The 16,427-nt window shown below is 39.3% G+C and overlaps 1 protein-coding gene across 7 annotated transcripts in view; it reads left to right on the top strand.

Annotated features, from left to right (window-relative positions):
* Positions 1–7,214, top strand: part of MARCHF1 (membrane associated ring-CH-type finger 1) — a 262,292-nt gene extending 255,078 nt beyond the window's left edge. For all 7 annotated transcript variants that reach the window (XM_033061054.1, XM_033061049.1, XM_033061052.1 and 4 more), the window contains 2 exons: positions 714–861; positions 3,069–7,214. In XM_033061054.1, coding sequence (XP_032916945.1) covers positions 714–861; positions 3,069–3,370 — 450 coding nt within the window. In that variant the 3' untranslated portion in view covers positions 3,371–7,214. The remainder of the gene's footprint in view (positions 1–713; positions 862–3,068) is intronic.
* The last annotated feature ends 9,213 nt before the right edge of the window (positions 7,215–16,427 follow it).

The raw sequence follows: 16,427 nt of genomic DNA, 5'->3' as shown, positions 1-16,427 counted from the left end.
CAAAGGCAAATGTTTTATGTAGAAGAAGTGCTGTGAAAAAACCCCATGTCACAAGTGAGATTAAAAAAACTAGCCTCAAGGTCTGCATTGTTCAGTTGCAGAGAATAGCATATTTCATTTTAAAATAGCCTTAATTTAAGCCAGGATTTAGCACCATAATTCACAAACACGTGCCTGAAAGAACCTCCTTGCATTACTGAGGCTATTTGGCTGCTATCATATATGATCATTTCCATGTAATCATCTTTTCAAGTTTATTGAATTTAATCCTCAATGCAGTTGCATTTCCTGTGCTTTTATTTTATGGGAAGACTGTTACATAACTGCATTCCTATAATTTTAATACATATTACAAACAAGTGTTTGGGCTTTTTCTTCTCTCACCAGAAATGCAGATCTAAAGTAAATATTAATCTTTTTACCTGTCTATTGACATGTTATGGCTGTACTGTAATGCAATTACTTAAGGTATCATTCACAAGCAGACAGAAACAGAACAGTGTTCTTCATTCCTCTGAATCTGTGAAAATGAGATCATTGTGGATTTTACAGAGACAATGCACACACTCCTGTAATGCATATTACCAAAACTGAAGGATTTGTTAATTTTGTTACTGCTTGTGTTTTTGGTAGAAAGAGCCAAAATGGCCTAATCATCTTTATGTACAAGTTTACAAGTCAGATTTTTTAATTACTTTTTTTTTTTATTTCAGTGGGAGAAATTACAGATGACAACAAGTGAGAGGAGAAAAATTGTGTGTTCAGTCACATTCCATATAATTGCAATTACCTGTGTTGTTTGGTCATTGTATGTTTTAATTGACAGAACCGCTGAAGAAATTAAACAAGGCAATGATAACGGTAAGAATCTTTTACCTTCTTCAGTGCTGCTGATAATGCTGTGTCTGGCTTTGAAAGGCAGCTCTGTAACCAGTCACATTCTGTTCTGAAATAACAGCTCACGTGCCTACACCAAAGGCTTTAATGTGGAAGTTCTGAATGTGTCAGTATGAACATCTTACCTTATGCCCCAGCAGAGAGCTCTCTACTTTGTGTAATCATTACAACAGCTTAACTAGCCTGCTGGTTCCTCCTGGGTTAATCTCCCATTATCTAGGTAATTCTGAACTCAGGCAAAAAGATGAGTCAAGCTCAAACAGCTCAGTGCAAGTTGAGCTCCTTAAATAGCAATTAAGTATATAGTAATATCAGTAATAATTTATATTAATTACTTGAACCTTGATAGGAAGTAAAGTACGACAGAGCCTCTTCATTAACAACCCTCAATACCAACTTCCAAGAGATTATTTTCCAGTTGTGTTAGTTCTTCATGTGGGACTTGAGTAGCATGGAAAGCCATTCCTGTATCCTTTTAAATTCAATTTCACTGTAAATGTCCATGTCCCAGCTGTATTTATTCTCTGGAACAGAGAAGTCATGGAGAGATACTGAAAAACCAACTGGACATGTGTAACAAAACACATGCTTAATGTCAGTGGGAGCCATACTTAGCATATGTGGAAAATATATCCTAAATTCAACTACTGTTTTCCATTTCAAATCTAAGTTTACTAGATTTAGTCTTAAATGTGATCATGATAATAAAAAGCTTTTGAGTTTTGATCTGAATTGAATTTAAGCACCCTAGAGGAACAAAGGTGTCTAGCTTTGTTATATTCATGGAAAACAAAACAGGTGGAGCTTTGTGCCTTGCTAGTTAGATAAATATTTGATGATACTCCTCATGCTTGCCTTTCTTGCCTCAGCAAGGAAAATAAGCAGCAAGCCTCAGTAAGTCACAGATGAATACACACTATAAAGTCTTGTTTTGCATTCTTTCGAAATGGGTAACCTTGTTGTTTATTTCAAAAAACCTGGCCCAGAGGGTAGGACTAGGAATGGCTTTAAACTTCTATTTATAACTACATCACCCTACTCATTACAAGGTGGAAGCTATTTCTGTAGATTAACTGAATTTAAATAACAAAAAAGCTAATTGAGATTTTTGTTGTTACACACAATGCAAAAGATTCATGTTAATTATTCCTGGTAGGCTCAAAAAGTATTTATGATTTGTATAGCATTCAGTATTTGCTAAATGTAATGGCTGACACTAAAAAACAGACAAAGAGATGCCCTGATGTTACTTACAATGTGCAGAAGTTGGTTGTTGCAGGGCAGACTATTTTTTACAAAAATGAACATGTATTTGTGGGGAGTAAGAAGGACATATATGTAGTTTGATTTCTTCTCTATTTTCTCTCTTTAAATGGGAATTGCCAAGACCAAGACAGTAAGCACTGGGAAAAAAAAACACTTCATAAACATATTTTGAGAAGGAGAAAAATTGAAAGCCCAGAATAATAGTAGTATTGTTTGTTAATATTCTGAGTTTTAAAATCCCATTTTAAATGGATATCTCAAATTATTTCAATGTTTTGTTTTTCTTTGGTTTTTTTATTTTCTCTTTAGGGAAGTATATGATGCAAACTCTTTAATTGCTAAACCTGACACTGGTTTATAGAAAAGCTAATTTAGCTAATTTATAATTCTATATTCTAGAATTCATGTGACACCAGTGGTAAGGAATCAAGTTTCACATAAATTTATTCTGCTTGAAGAAACAGATCTAGGTTCAACTGACCTTTCTTTCTCCTAATAAAGCTCAAATCTGAAAACACTGCAATCCTGAAAAAAATGAAATACACAATTCTGTGTCCCATACCAGTTAATAGAAAAAGATGCTTCCTGTATTGCAACAGAAGCAGCAGCAGCCTATCTTTAATGTAAAAAGGTGGAAGAAACCCTGAAAGGAAGCTTTTGAGAGTGGAATTGAGTTTTTTATTTGACCAAACAGTGGTCAAATCAGTTAGAAGTGGGAAGTAGTTTCCTATTCCATAGGCAGTTTCTTGGCCTGCTTATGGAATAGGAAGCCTATTTCCTAGAGTCAACTGGCCCAATAGCTTGTACATACCTGGACATTCTTAGCAAGTGGCTTCTTTTCAATATACATTACTGAAACTCAGTCCTGGATATTCAATGTATAACATAAACTTTCTATTTCAAAGGTGTCCTCGAATGGCCATTTTGGACAAAACTCGTCGTGGTGGCCATTGGGTTCACAGGAGGCCTGGTCTTCATGTATGTGCAGTGTAAGGTTTACGTCCAGCTCTGGCGCAGGTTGAAAGCCTACAACAGAGTGATCTTTGTTCAGAACTGCCCAGACACCATGAAAAAACTGGAGGAGAAAAGTTCTCCATGCACTCAGCCCTCGGAGGTGAAGGACGCAGTGGTGGTGCCAGTAGCACAGACAGGTACAAACTCTCAGCTGGTGGCAGAAGAGGTGACATCAGAGGTCATGCCAGTTTGACACTGACTGTATTGCTTCTTCCTTACAGAATAAGGCATAGAGTTTACTACAGTACAAATGCTACAAGAAAGTAGAAATGACTGTGCATTTTTTCACTTAAAAAAGACACCAACCAAACAACAAAAAAATACCGCATTAAAAAAACCCAAAACCGTACAAGGAAAATGGATCCAGCAAATCAACTTGTTACTGTTTGGAATGTGACCGTTCGTGACGTAGTTTTGCAACTAGTCAGCAAGTGTAGTGAAAGTGGAAGTGTAGAAAGTGCAATAGAGAACAGGTTTAACAAATGCCAAAACAATGTGACAATGTATTTTTTTATTTTTTTTTCCTAACTGGGCTGGCTGGGAAAATCGAAAACAGAAGTGATAGAATGATTTTTGTTTACAGAAGACTCAAAAACTTTTCATCTGTTTACTACTAAAAGTTGTATTTGATATTTACCTTTTCAAAGGGTACCAATCCAAGTTATATGCATTAATATAATCAAAGTAAAGAGAGCTGTACTGCAGCACTCCCTCTCTAAGCCTCATATGGTAGCGCCTTCATGTGACTGTAGTGGAGCCTGAATGTTTGGGCAGCTGTGTCAGCTATGGATATTTGAACCAGTTGTTTTTAAATATGGCTGGATTTTTGAAAAGTAAGCAGTTCCAACCAGTATAAACTCATGTCTCCATAAGCTACAGGTATTTTTTTAGATGTCAGGGAAGTAAGTACAGGAAGGAGAGAATATGTAGATAGGCATTTAGAAAAGCAGCTCTACTATTTATTTACTTTATAGGAGTGAATTTGATACACAAAGTATTGAGGTAGAATTGCAAATAAAAAAAAACAGTTTCTTGCAGAATTACAAAGAAGTAAACTGTCTATTATCAAAGGTCTGAAATAGGATGACACATACTGAAGACGGAAGCTACTTTTGGTTTTATTTTTTAAGATTCATAGTAAAGAAAGGTAGATGTAAGAGAACATATCTATCTACATATCTTAAGAAAACATTAGTTTTTATCTCCTTGTTCTAAAAAGCTAGTTTTTATCTTCCTGACTGAAAAAAACAAATCAATGGTTTCCTTCTGTACCGATAAACTTAAGGTGTTAGAGATTCAACAGTTCAGTTATTAATTTCAAGTTTTGAGCTCTGGAATATAAAAATGAAGTGTGAATAGCATTAAAAGGTGCAATAGATAAATGAATGTATATCTAATACTGTGTCCAACAGGGTGAATTATATATAAAGAACCAATTTTGTGATTCACTTTGCAAAACTATGGTGTTTACTACAAGGACACAAGAGCAAGTATTGACTCAGAGTAGTTATGTACTGGTGTGGACAAATCTGGGGCCTGAACATAATGTGCATTTTAAAAAGAACTTGAAAGTACTTTTTTTAATCTTGTATTTAGTAAAGGAGGAAAAGCAAAAAAGCAAATAAAGTAATGAGGACAAGAGAGTAGAGATTCACTTAAAAAAGGGGCATCTGCCACAATTACAAGTGAACTAGATTTCTACAGAAGCCTTGAAGTTTCTACTGGTAAATTTTCTCTTTAGAAGCTCAAATATTTATAATGAAGTAACAGAATCATCCCATTCTGGAAAATATCCAGGTTGCTAGGCCTGAAATGTATTGGAATTTATATACTAGGTATTCCTTTGTGAATGTTTACTGGCTTAAGGCTCAGGGAATACTAGAAGTAGTAGTGTTAACAGGAAATAACGTCTTTAATCAGATCATTATATACTTTTGTATTGAAATTGCTCTTGTAATTTGGCTGTGACTAAGTGATTGTTATCTGGCTAGACAGGAAACAAAACCTCGGTGCTTGAATGGGTCCTTAATACACGTCAGTATTTGCTGTAAGTTATGCCAGGTGAGTTGGATTAATGTTGAATTTTTTTCAGGTAATGGCACACACTTTTTATATAAAATAATTTTCCTACTATACAACTGCAGCTTCCAATTATAGCAGCTTCTTATTTGAAACAACATACAAGAGAAACCAAATAATTTCTCCATTTAAAATTGTGGAGGAGATTTCAGAAGGTCTTCAGAGCATAATGACATGACTAATAAATGTCTTGTAAGTGCACGTGCTTAAGATAGTCTGCAATGGCATGGTTTTCAAAAAGTTACTTGTTAAAAAGTAAATCTCATGGTATCTGACATCAGACACTTAGAATTACTAACTGCATCTGAATGTTTGGAAGGATGTTTACAATAAACATGTGGAATCAGCAAAATTTACTGACAAAGGACATTATGATGAAGGATAGTTAAGAGCTTTCTGAAATAATAGTTTCTTACTAAGTGAAAATAACCCTGCTTCTTTAGCCAGCTTGTTCTTTGACTAGAGTAGCATCGTGACCCCATTGAAAATATTTATGCACTATTTTGTCAGTTTACTGGAGAATAGTTCACACTGGGTTTTTTCCCTTGAAAAAGTATAAAATTCAGCTCGAAGAAGAAAGTATCTGAAGACTCTGAAAGCAGAACTGTAGCATCCAACAAGGTTTTACATTTTTAAAAAACTCACTGAAGAATCAGCAACAGAAAAGACAACATGAAAATGTTTATACCAATGCCTTCAACTTCAAACACTGTTCTGGCACTCCATATATGCAACTGAGTTTACAGTTAATTAAATAAAAGAAAGCAGAAAGACTTCAGTTGAAAGTCCTCCTCTCCCTTGGAAATATTAAATGCGGACAGCAGGAAAAGGAGCAAAATGGGATGCTGTCTGCTGAGATGGACAATGAAACAGGTCACCAGCAAGCGAGATTTCAGCTGGCTTGAAGCAGCCTTTAACCTTTTAAACATTACAGCATTAGCCTGTGCATCCCTTTCTCTTCTTAGATGCACTGGATTTTCCTCAGCTTTCAGGGATTTCATGCAGGATTGGAATTTGTTTCTGAAGCCGGGTACAACCTCTTCAAGGGGGCAAGGAACTATTCATACCACCATGCCTTGGATTTTGGTCTTCAGTAATAAGGAAAGTACATCGATAGAGAAACTAGACAGATCCTTATCACCCAATACATTTTCATTGCCACACAAAGTACAATTTTCTGTATTAATTTATTAACCGTATTCTATCCTAGAAAAAAACAAAAACAAAACACATTAAAAAAAAACAAAAAAAACCCCAACCTAAACAGAACAGTGTAATGAAAGTTTTAAGATGAAGTCTAAAAACTTTAATAAAGACGCCATCTCAAATAAAGAATCCCTGTGTAGGCACAGTGGGGCTCTGGGCTAAATCCACAAGGGCAAAACCTGGCTCTGAGCTGCCATTAGCAAGAACAGCTTAATCTGCATTCTTGTTTAAACCTAGTTTTAATAAAGGTCGGTAGAAGTAATTTGGCGTCAGGTCAGATCTGGAAGTTTAAACAAGATACTCCTGTATTCACTCCTGTGAACAAGCACATTTTCTGGTTTTAAGTTACAAGCATTATAAACTTTATCTCGAACTGGCAAACATACCACTTTTGACTATCAGTGGCATTACAAAGATTCTTGACTAGTCCAACTGTGCCATTCACACACTGCTCTAGCTGAAGGTAGTGTTTATTTTTGTTGTGTAGAAAAAATAGTAATTCCTGTCTCCAGAACAAACATTTATAATTTCCGATAACACATTGAAACTTACACTCTGATGAAAATATTCTGCTGTGTATAATATTCGAAACCACAAGTTTGTGTTATCTGTTTAACTCCCTCTCTTTTGAAAATGTGTATGTTTTTGTGGGTGGATGTGTACTGGAAGACAGAAGGTAAGGGAAACAAAAATAATGTATCTGCTTAATGTTGTGGAAAAATGTATTTGTATTAAACAAATTACTCAAAGTACTGCAGTATTCTCTACATTTGTCACCTTGTTACCTAGAGCATCACATGCTGAACATGAATTGACAAGACCACACTCTTGCAAGAACAGTGAACAATGTATTATATTCAGTTGCTTACTTAATACTAACAAGCTGCAAGGGGCTACAAATATGGACTGGGCAGTTAAATACTCTAAAGCTAGTCTGACTGTCAGCATGGATCCTGTTCCTTTTTGTATTATTTCATACTTTGACTTGGTGAGGTTTTCTCCATTTTAAAAACCCTAAAGATATTTTTTTCATGAAAAGAAATTTGCATTATAAAAAATCCTGTGCATTTTGTGAAGTGTAAAACTAAAGAAAATATCTTACGTTGACTAAAACGGAATGTTCCAACCAAGGTCAAAATTTAGTTTTCTACAAATCCACCTACCCCATATCTTTCTCCTAGATGGTCAGCTGGGGAGAGAGTGGGCTACATTTCAAAATATCACAATTTTAGCTGGAATAAGTCATCATATGTCTGATAACTGATAAGCATATATGTTCAAAACACAGAAGTAATGGTCTAACAAAATTCATTCTGCATATCCAAGGTTAGTCACTTGTTCATTTTCTTAAAGCTGCCCTAACTAGCTCACTACATAAATCCAAATGGATTCACAAAACCCTGCAAGAAACAGAAGAAACAGCATAACCAAAGAAGTTACAGTAGTAAAGACATATTAATTTCCTTTTATTAGCATATGGAAAAGTGGAGACAAATTTGGTTTCATAATTAAGAGAGCAGAGGTATGGGTCCCTAAGCCTTTTTGCTTTGCACACTAGAGTCTGAATCTCTTGAGGAAGGGTACCATTTGAACACAAAGCCTGTTTCTGTTTAGCTTAACATCTGTGTACACACATCCCAGCTAATAAAATATTAGGGCTCGTCTGCATGAGCTTTCCTAAAAGTCAAAGAAATTGTCAAAGAACTTGCCAAAAACACTGGTGTGCCACATGTCCGCTACCTGTGACACAGAGCTCAGAAAATAACCTCGACTGAGAAAAGAATGATTCTGCTCTGCTGGAGAATGTGGACCCTGGGACAAACTTGCCCTTTTGCTACTTGCAAATACCTATACCTGATACTAACTGAATCACAAGACTTTTTTTTTTAAACACATAGTAGATAATATATATGAAAATACTGTATTCAGCACTATTTCAAATAAAAACCAAAGAAGATAGGTCACAGTAAGTGTGTTAAATAAATAACTAACAATTTGAGGAGATACTTTTACAATGAAACATGGATCGTTACATCTGTGTATGCACATACCTGGGAACATAATCAACAAATTTTAATAATAGCTCACAAGCAGCATAGAAGTGAAAAGCGAAGTAGCAGGATTCACATGGGGTCTTATTAAACTCAGAAGGACAAAATCAAGTGTTAATGGCTCACAGAAGAAAGATTGCTATTTACAGGAACCTAGAAGACACAGTCAAAAGAACAAATCAGTCTAGAAGTTCAGGTAAAGATTTTAATGAATCTTCCAGTGCCATTTTACCTCTAGGTTTGCTACCAAATTTTGATAGCTGGGAAAAATAAATTCATTAAAAGTGTGGATAAGATTTTTTTGAGCACTTCTTATCTTAGCCATGGGCATGATCAGTATCAGTTTTTCAAATTGGTATCTTAGTTGCGTGAACTTGAGTAAGAGCTGACATTAGTAGGATGCCTCCATTTTTATTTAGCAATATGGTTATTGCTAAATTTATTATTTAGCAATTCTGTTTTTAAAGTAATGCTGTCATTTCAGTCCAATAACTTGATTAGTTTTATTTTTCCTTTGTAACAGGTAACTAGTTACATATTAAACCCTCCATTTTAATAAAATTGGACAGTATTTGCAATCAAGCAGTCAAAGCTTAGGGAACTTGACAGGAACATTAAGGTAAGTGTGTCACCATCAGCTTATTTTCAGTTTCATTAAAGGTAACGAAACAGGACCTTGGAAGGTAATTTTAAGACAACAGCTTACACTGCAGAGCATAAATCTCAATACCTCATTAGTAAAGTCTCTTACCTTCATGAAACTTACAGAAATTTCACGACTATAAAGCGCACCTCGGGGAGTCAGCAAAATTCTGAACTTTGCCCATATATAAGGCGCACCATTTTTTTGCAGTGAGGATCCGCACCGCACGCAACAATGTAATTAATTAGTAACAGAATCCCATGATCGTGGAGTTTGCCGGCAGGTACTCAATTTGCAAACATTTTTCACAGGCTGGTATAGCCTTTAAACGCAGCCCCAAGCGTCCTCCCTGTGCGCGGGCCCTGGCACTCCCGCCCACCCCCAGCTGATGAGGCGCGGCTTGGGGTGGCTGCAGCTCACACCTCGGGGTTGCTGCGCTTCAGGGTGGCTCGGGTCTGCCCATGGTTCGGGGCAGCTCGGGGCTGCCCACGGCTCAGGGCGGCACAGCCCGCGACTACCTGGTCCCACCCACCCCATGTGGCTCCTGTTGGCTGAGGGCTGCCCAGTCCCACCCACCCTGCACGGCTCCTGCTGGCGAGGGGCTGCCCGGTCCTGCCCACCCCGCACAGCTCCTGCTGGCCAGGGTCTGCCTGCTCCCTCCCTTCCTGCACGGCTCCTTCTGGCCGGGGGCTGCAGACTATAAGGTGCACTTCCAGGTTCGGACCAAAATTTTCGTCAAAAGGGTGCGTCTTATAGTCGTGAAATTACTGTACTACTTTTGGGAAGTCTGGAAATCAATTATAATGAATTTTTGCTCTTGAAAGAGCTAGAAGATAGGAATATATGCATGGCATCATGCTGAGATTGACCAAACAAGTCAATTTGACATAATTCCGTACTGCAAGCATTTTATCATCCTTTATTAGAAAACTACCCTAGAAGATTCCTTACATGATGGTGAACCCACGATTGAAGCAAGCATCAGTCCCTTGTTATCTTAAAAAACTTTTACACCTTTCTCTCTGTAAACCTCCCATAGGCAGCTCCACACAACACCGACTCTTTCTCTCTTCCTGTTGCAGGACTAGCTAACTCCTTCCTGTCCCTACCACTACTGCCTGATCCTCCTACAACATCTTACCCTTTCCATGCCTTGCACAACCACCTGACCCTTCCTCCCCACAGCACAGCCAGCAGCTTCCAACCAACTCTTGGCTACCTAACTCACTCTTTTATAACACCCATCCTCCTTGGACATAGCTGTGACCTATTGGGGGGCAAGGCTGTTCCCACTCTTTAGTAATTAGTACAGCTGCAATTTATCAGGGACAAGATTGCCTTCACACTATCTCTATTCTCTTATAATCTGTCCTCTCACAGTTAATCAGAGAACATTTTCTGCTGAGAAAAAGATAGGGGTTTTTTCCTACCTTTTCATATCTGCTAGGTGTCAAGCAAACCTGAGCTTTAAAAAAAGTCAAACTCCAATATTCACATTTTTTGTATATATTCTCATATATAGCAGTGTCATTACAGAGATGAGTAAGTATGCTACTTCACTGAAAGACAAAGAAACAAAAAAATTATTTTAAGTATATCCTCTTACAAATGGCTTAATTTGTTTCCAATACTAAGAAACTATAAATTAATTAATTTATATTTACTGTACACACCAGCTTTGAGAACACCAGCATCTTTTGTTTGGTTTTGGTTTTTCTTTTCTTAAAATTGCATTTACTTTGTTTACATGAAATTAAAAAAAAATCATTATTTCTACTGTTCTTAAAGTCAGCTGGTTCTTTCCAGCTGAGACCATCAATAGGGTAAGTTTCACAACAAGTTAGCTGCTACTGAAAGTCTGAATGTAATTCAGCCAGTTCCTTAAAGAAGCCTTAGCTCTCCAAGGATGCGTGAAGTAAAAGTATAACATAGTAAGAACATTGCAACAAACTGGAAAGTACAGTAATTTCACGATTATAAGCCGCACCTGATTATAAGCTGCACTGCCTGGTGTTGGCAACTGTCTTGGGTTACAATACAGAGTGTGATAAAAGGTATCTTTTCTATCACCATCTGTTGAGGGTGGGGGCAGTGATCCTTATCTCTGCAGGAGATACTCTGCTAATGGGCCATCCATTGAAACCAGACGGGGCATTATTCTTTATCTTTTTACAACCCATCCTTCCTCCAGGGAGTCATTTTCTGCTAATGGCCTACTGAGTGCCACTGTGTGACTGATAAAATTACTTCATCCCATTGGAAGTTGCTCCAGCCAAGGGGAAGAGCCCAACATTTCTTACCAAGATAAAAATGGAGGTTTTGGGACACTAAGGTTGCCCTTTCTCCACTGGACTTCAGAGGGGAAACTGGATTTCTCCACATCACCACTGGACCTCCGGGGGAAAACTGCACCTTCTACAGGAGCACTGCTTCAACTGAATCACATCTGTCACTACGAAAGGACTACAGCCACCATTTAATGGAACTGCTACCAACACCCTGCCTGACAGGATGTCAGGTTGTACTCTGACTTTGTCAGGGTTTGGAGTTTGTTTCTTTGTAGTACTGTATTTCTATTTTAATTTCCCTAGTAAAGAACTGTTATTCCTAATTCCAATATCTTTGCCTGAAAGCCCCTTGATTTCAAAATTATAATAATTTGGAGGGAGGGGGGTTACATTCTTCATTTCAAAGAGAGGCTCCTGCCTTTCTCAGCAGACACCTGTCCTCCAAACTAAAACAGCAACTTTTTGTTCTTTGTCCATATATAAGCTGCACCTGATTATAAGCTGCACCTCCGGGTTTGGACAAAATTTTAGTCAAAATGGTGCAGCTTATAATCATGAAATTACTGTACACTAAAAAAACCTGAAGTTCTTATATGAAAGTGACTTTATGTGTAAAAATATTACATTTTTGTTTGAAATGTTGTATATTTATTATGAGCCCTGATAATTAATGAAACAATAATTTTAACTATTGCAGCTTTTTGTTGAAAACTAAAAAACCACAGGAACATTGCAAAACAGTACTTGACAAGTTAGAATGAAAGAAATCTTCCCTAAAATTAATCCTTTACCAGAAGAAAAAAAAAAAGCCTTGTAAATTACAAAGAATTACGACAGAGGATTTAACATTAAATCTGAAATCTTTAGCTATAAAAGAACAGAATTTCAAGGTATTCCCTACAGCAAGTTGGTAAGAACAGAGGAAAATCACATAACTATTTCCCATTCCCACTGTTATCAGCACCTACTTTCTAGATTTTAAAGAAACCAAATAACAATTCAGAACTCCTCAGAACATTTGTCTTTTTTTCAGATGTAGGGAAGAAATTTATCAACATACAACACTTTAAGTGTTGGTATAGCTGGCTATAAAGCATGATTGGATTATAAAATTAATTGAAGAGATTCTAGCAGCTTGTCTCAGTAACAATGTGAGGCAAAAAACTGTCTAAATACACCTCCACTCCAGGCCAGTCAGGACAAAAAACTCTCAGCACAGAAATTATTTATAAATAAATAAATACATAAATAAATACATAAATAAATACATGGCTTTGAGGGTTTTTGTTATTCTTTCCCACTGCCACATTAATATTTTGCAACAATTCATCTGATAAATTGGTCTTGCACATCATCAGTTTAAGCCTAGATTATTTTCAATTCAAATGTGAATACCTGACAGATACATAGGATTTTTTCTGATAATTCAATGTAAAAAGTTCACATGCAGACACTACTCTTTTTTCATTACTTGTGCAGTAGCTTAACAAGACAGTTCAAAAGCCAGCTAAACAAGCAATGAATATATGGACTTCAAAGAAGAAAATTCAAAAAGTCAATGAGGTCTGATTTATAAACATGTTCTTGTAGTCTGAATGAAAAATGTTTAAAAATTACGTAATTCCACGTATTTGACTGTCACATTAACCAGATTTTTATAATGTCATATTACTGGATTGTTTCAAGGAATATCAAACATTTCATTCTTCATAACTTTACATGACATGACAATCTTTTTGATGCACTCACCAGGATGCCAGCCTAATACACTGTAATTACTATGACACCTTCCAGTTATCAAGTTATCTGCTCATTTTCCTTCCATATTTTAGTGTCATGGGAAAGTGACTCAATGTTTCCACTTGTAATTTCAAACATCAGATTTTGTATACAAGCAAAAACTCAAAATGAACTTCCAGAAGGCAAAATCTGTCAAAGCACTGAAACAATCACATACACAAATTTAGTTCAATCCAATTACCCTGGCTCAGCTTCTACACAGTCTAACATCTCAAGCTTTATAAATCAAAACAAAATAAATTCCACCACACAGCTCAGTATAACAAAGATATAAAAATACAAAGCACTGATCTCTCAAACAAACACAAAGCAGTGATGCAATGACCTTGAGATGTGTCTGGAGTCAGAGGCCAAGACCTCTAGCCAGGTTTAAGACTTGCAGTCCACCTGAAGATGAATTACATTACCCACCCATGCACCAAGTTAAAGTTATTCAGGTTTCTTCTTTAGAATCATTTAAGGAGGACAGTTGTTAGTTCTATATAACCTAAACAGATTGGTTTCCTGTAACATGAAAGGATAGCACAAGCCTATTTGTAAAGAGGGAAGAACTTAACATACAGTAATTTCACGAATACAAGCCGCACCAATTTGACTAAGATTTTGCTCCTAAACCGGAAATGCGGCTAATACTCAGGAGTGGCTAATATGTGAATAATTTTCTGACATTTACAACCTCAGAAGTGCCAGCCAGAGCACCGAGCCGAGCAGCTGCAAAGCCGGCATTTTGCGATTGTTACAAATTGTTACTCTGTTGCACCGTGGGTGGAGCCTGGCAGCCTGCAGGCAGCACAGGGGGTGGGGAGAGAGGAGGGAGAGCTCTCTCCTTCCCTCCTCTGCCACAGCTCAGGGGGAAGGCGGGGGCCCCGCGCCGCCATTGCCATGGCTCGGGGAGACGGCGGGGGACCCGCGCCGCCATTGCCATGGCTCGGGGAGACGGCGGGGGACCCGCGCCGCCATGGCTGCGGCTCGGGGAGGAGGCGGGGTGCTCCATTCCCACCCGCTGCCATGGGAGCGAGGGGGGCTCCGTCCCTGCGTGCCACCACAGGGCAGCGCTGGGCCGTGGTGACCGAGCCCAGTGGCAGTGGTGGCTGGCCCTGAGTGGCCCCATCGAGCGGCAGAGCCAGGCTGGGCCATCTTGCCCCGTCGGCAGCCCCGAGCGGGCCGAGCCTGCACAGCCCAAGCCGAGCCAGTAAACCCCGCCCTGCTGTGGTTCTGTTACTAATTGGCAACTTTGTTGCATGCGGGTCCTCGCTGCGAACGACAGAGCGGCTTATACTCGGTTGTGGCATATTTATGGACAAAAAACGAAATATTTGCCAACACCCAGAGATGCGGCTTATACTCAGTGCGGCTTGTATTTGTGAATTTACTGTACACATTAACAGACTTAACACTCATAAATAACTCTTGCTGCACAGCTATGAAAATACTCACCTGGATGTCTGTAAAAGAAATCTGGGAAACCCACATAACTATTTACTATGACAAGGACTTGATTGTTTAACATACAGAAGTGTACTAGGGATCACATACTAGAAAGATCATCCACCAGGAATAATTATTTCCACATAATTAACACACATCTGAGCTGTGACTACTACCATGTGTACAAACAGTTCAGCTGAACTGTGACTTCTGTGCCCAGACAACTAATATGCGCTGAGATGTCCTACTCAATACCTGCTGTGAAATTATCCCTAGTTCTGCCCTTGGCCTTTTTCCTTCTTTTTAAAATTCATTTTACAGCTTTTAAAGTGATAATTTGCTAAGAACTTTCCTGAAAGACACATTTAAAAGCATCTAAAGAGTTGGTTCATAAAGCAAGTCTGCTATTGAAAAATCCTGAGCGGCTTCAATTCAATTCTCAACAGAAGGGTTAGAAAAAAACTTATAGACTAAGATATATTTAAAAACAGACTTTTATCAAAGTAGAGACTTTGATCAGCTTTTTATCTGAATTCTGCAATACCGATTACTAAGGACAGTAACTCTTCCAAATTCTCTTGACAAAACATAAAATACTCAATATCTTATTGAAGCATTTTCCAGCTCTCTATGATCCCGGCACAAACTCTCAAAGAAAAGAAGGTGCAAGAGAAGAGTTCCTCATGTTTAACAGATTATTGCAATTACCATGAAAAGGTAAGGATTTCTGATCACAAAGTATTCTAGTCTGACTCTAGACAGAAAAGGTACTCAGCTAGTAGTGATTTCAAGACATAAACTTACACGATTAAGATTTCAAGTACAGTAATTTCATGAGTATAAGGCACACTGGAGTATAAGGTGCACTTCCGGGTGTCGGCAAATTTCCGAACTTTGTCCATATATAAGGCACACCGGCGTATAAGGCAAACTTTTTCTTTGCAGCGAGGATCCGCACGCAACAAAGTAACGAATTAGTAACGCAATCACGTGATCACGGGGTTTACTGACCAAAATTTTAGTCAAAAGGGTGCGCCTTATACGCATGAAATTACTGTATCTCAAATTTACAGTAGTTTCACGAATACAAGCTGCACGGACTATAAGCCGCACCCCCGGTGCCTCGACAATGTTGCTGTCTTTGTCAATAGATAAGCCGCACCCCGAATATTAGCCGCACTTTCGTTCGTAGCGAGAATCCGTGCGCAGCTTTCACAAATTGGCCAATTAGTAACAGGATCGCGGCATAGCGGGGTTTACTGGCTCGGGGCGGGGCCAGGAAGGCTCGGCCCGCTCATGGTTGCCGACGGGGTCGGCCGGGTGGTGCTGCAGCCGCCGCCGGGCTCACTGGCCCCCCTCTCCTGTCAGCACCGCCTCGCTGCCGCGTTTGCTCGTCCTGCCGGCGGGCCAGCCGCCGCCGCCGCTGCGAGGCACGCCGGCCGCCCTGCTGCTGCAGTTACTCGCCCTGCCGGCGGGCCAGCCGCCGCCGCTGCTGACAGGCACGCCGGCCGCCCTGCTGCTGCGTTTACTCGCCCTGCCGGCGGGCCAGCCGCCACCGCCGCTGACAGGCACGCCGGCCGCCCTGCTGCTGCGTTTACTCGCCCTGCCGGCGGGCCGGCCCCCGCCGCCGCTGCGAGGCACGCCGGCCGCCCTGCTGCTGCGTTTACTCGCCCTGCCGGCGGGCCGGCCCCCGCCGCCGCTGCGAGGCACGCCGGCCGCCCTGCTGCTGCGTTTACTCGCCCTGCCGGCGGGCCG

This window comes from Catharus ustulatus, chromosome 5 (genome assembly GCF_009819885.2).
Source record: "Catharus ustulatus isolate bCatUst1 chromosome 5, bCatUst1.pri.v2, whole genome shotgun sequence".
Taxonomy (NCBI): Eukaryota; Metazoa; Chordata; class Aves; order Passeriformes; family Turdidae; genus Catharus; species Catharus ustulatus.
The sequence above is the reverse complement of the archived record's forward strand: the minus strand, read 5'-3'. Positions and strand labels throughout refer to the sequence as shown.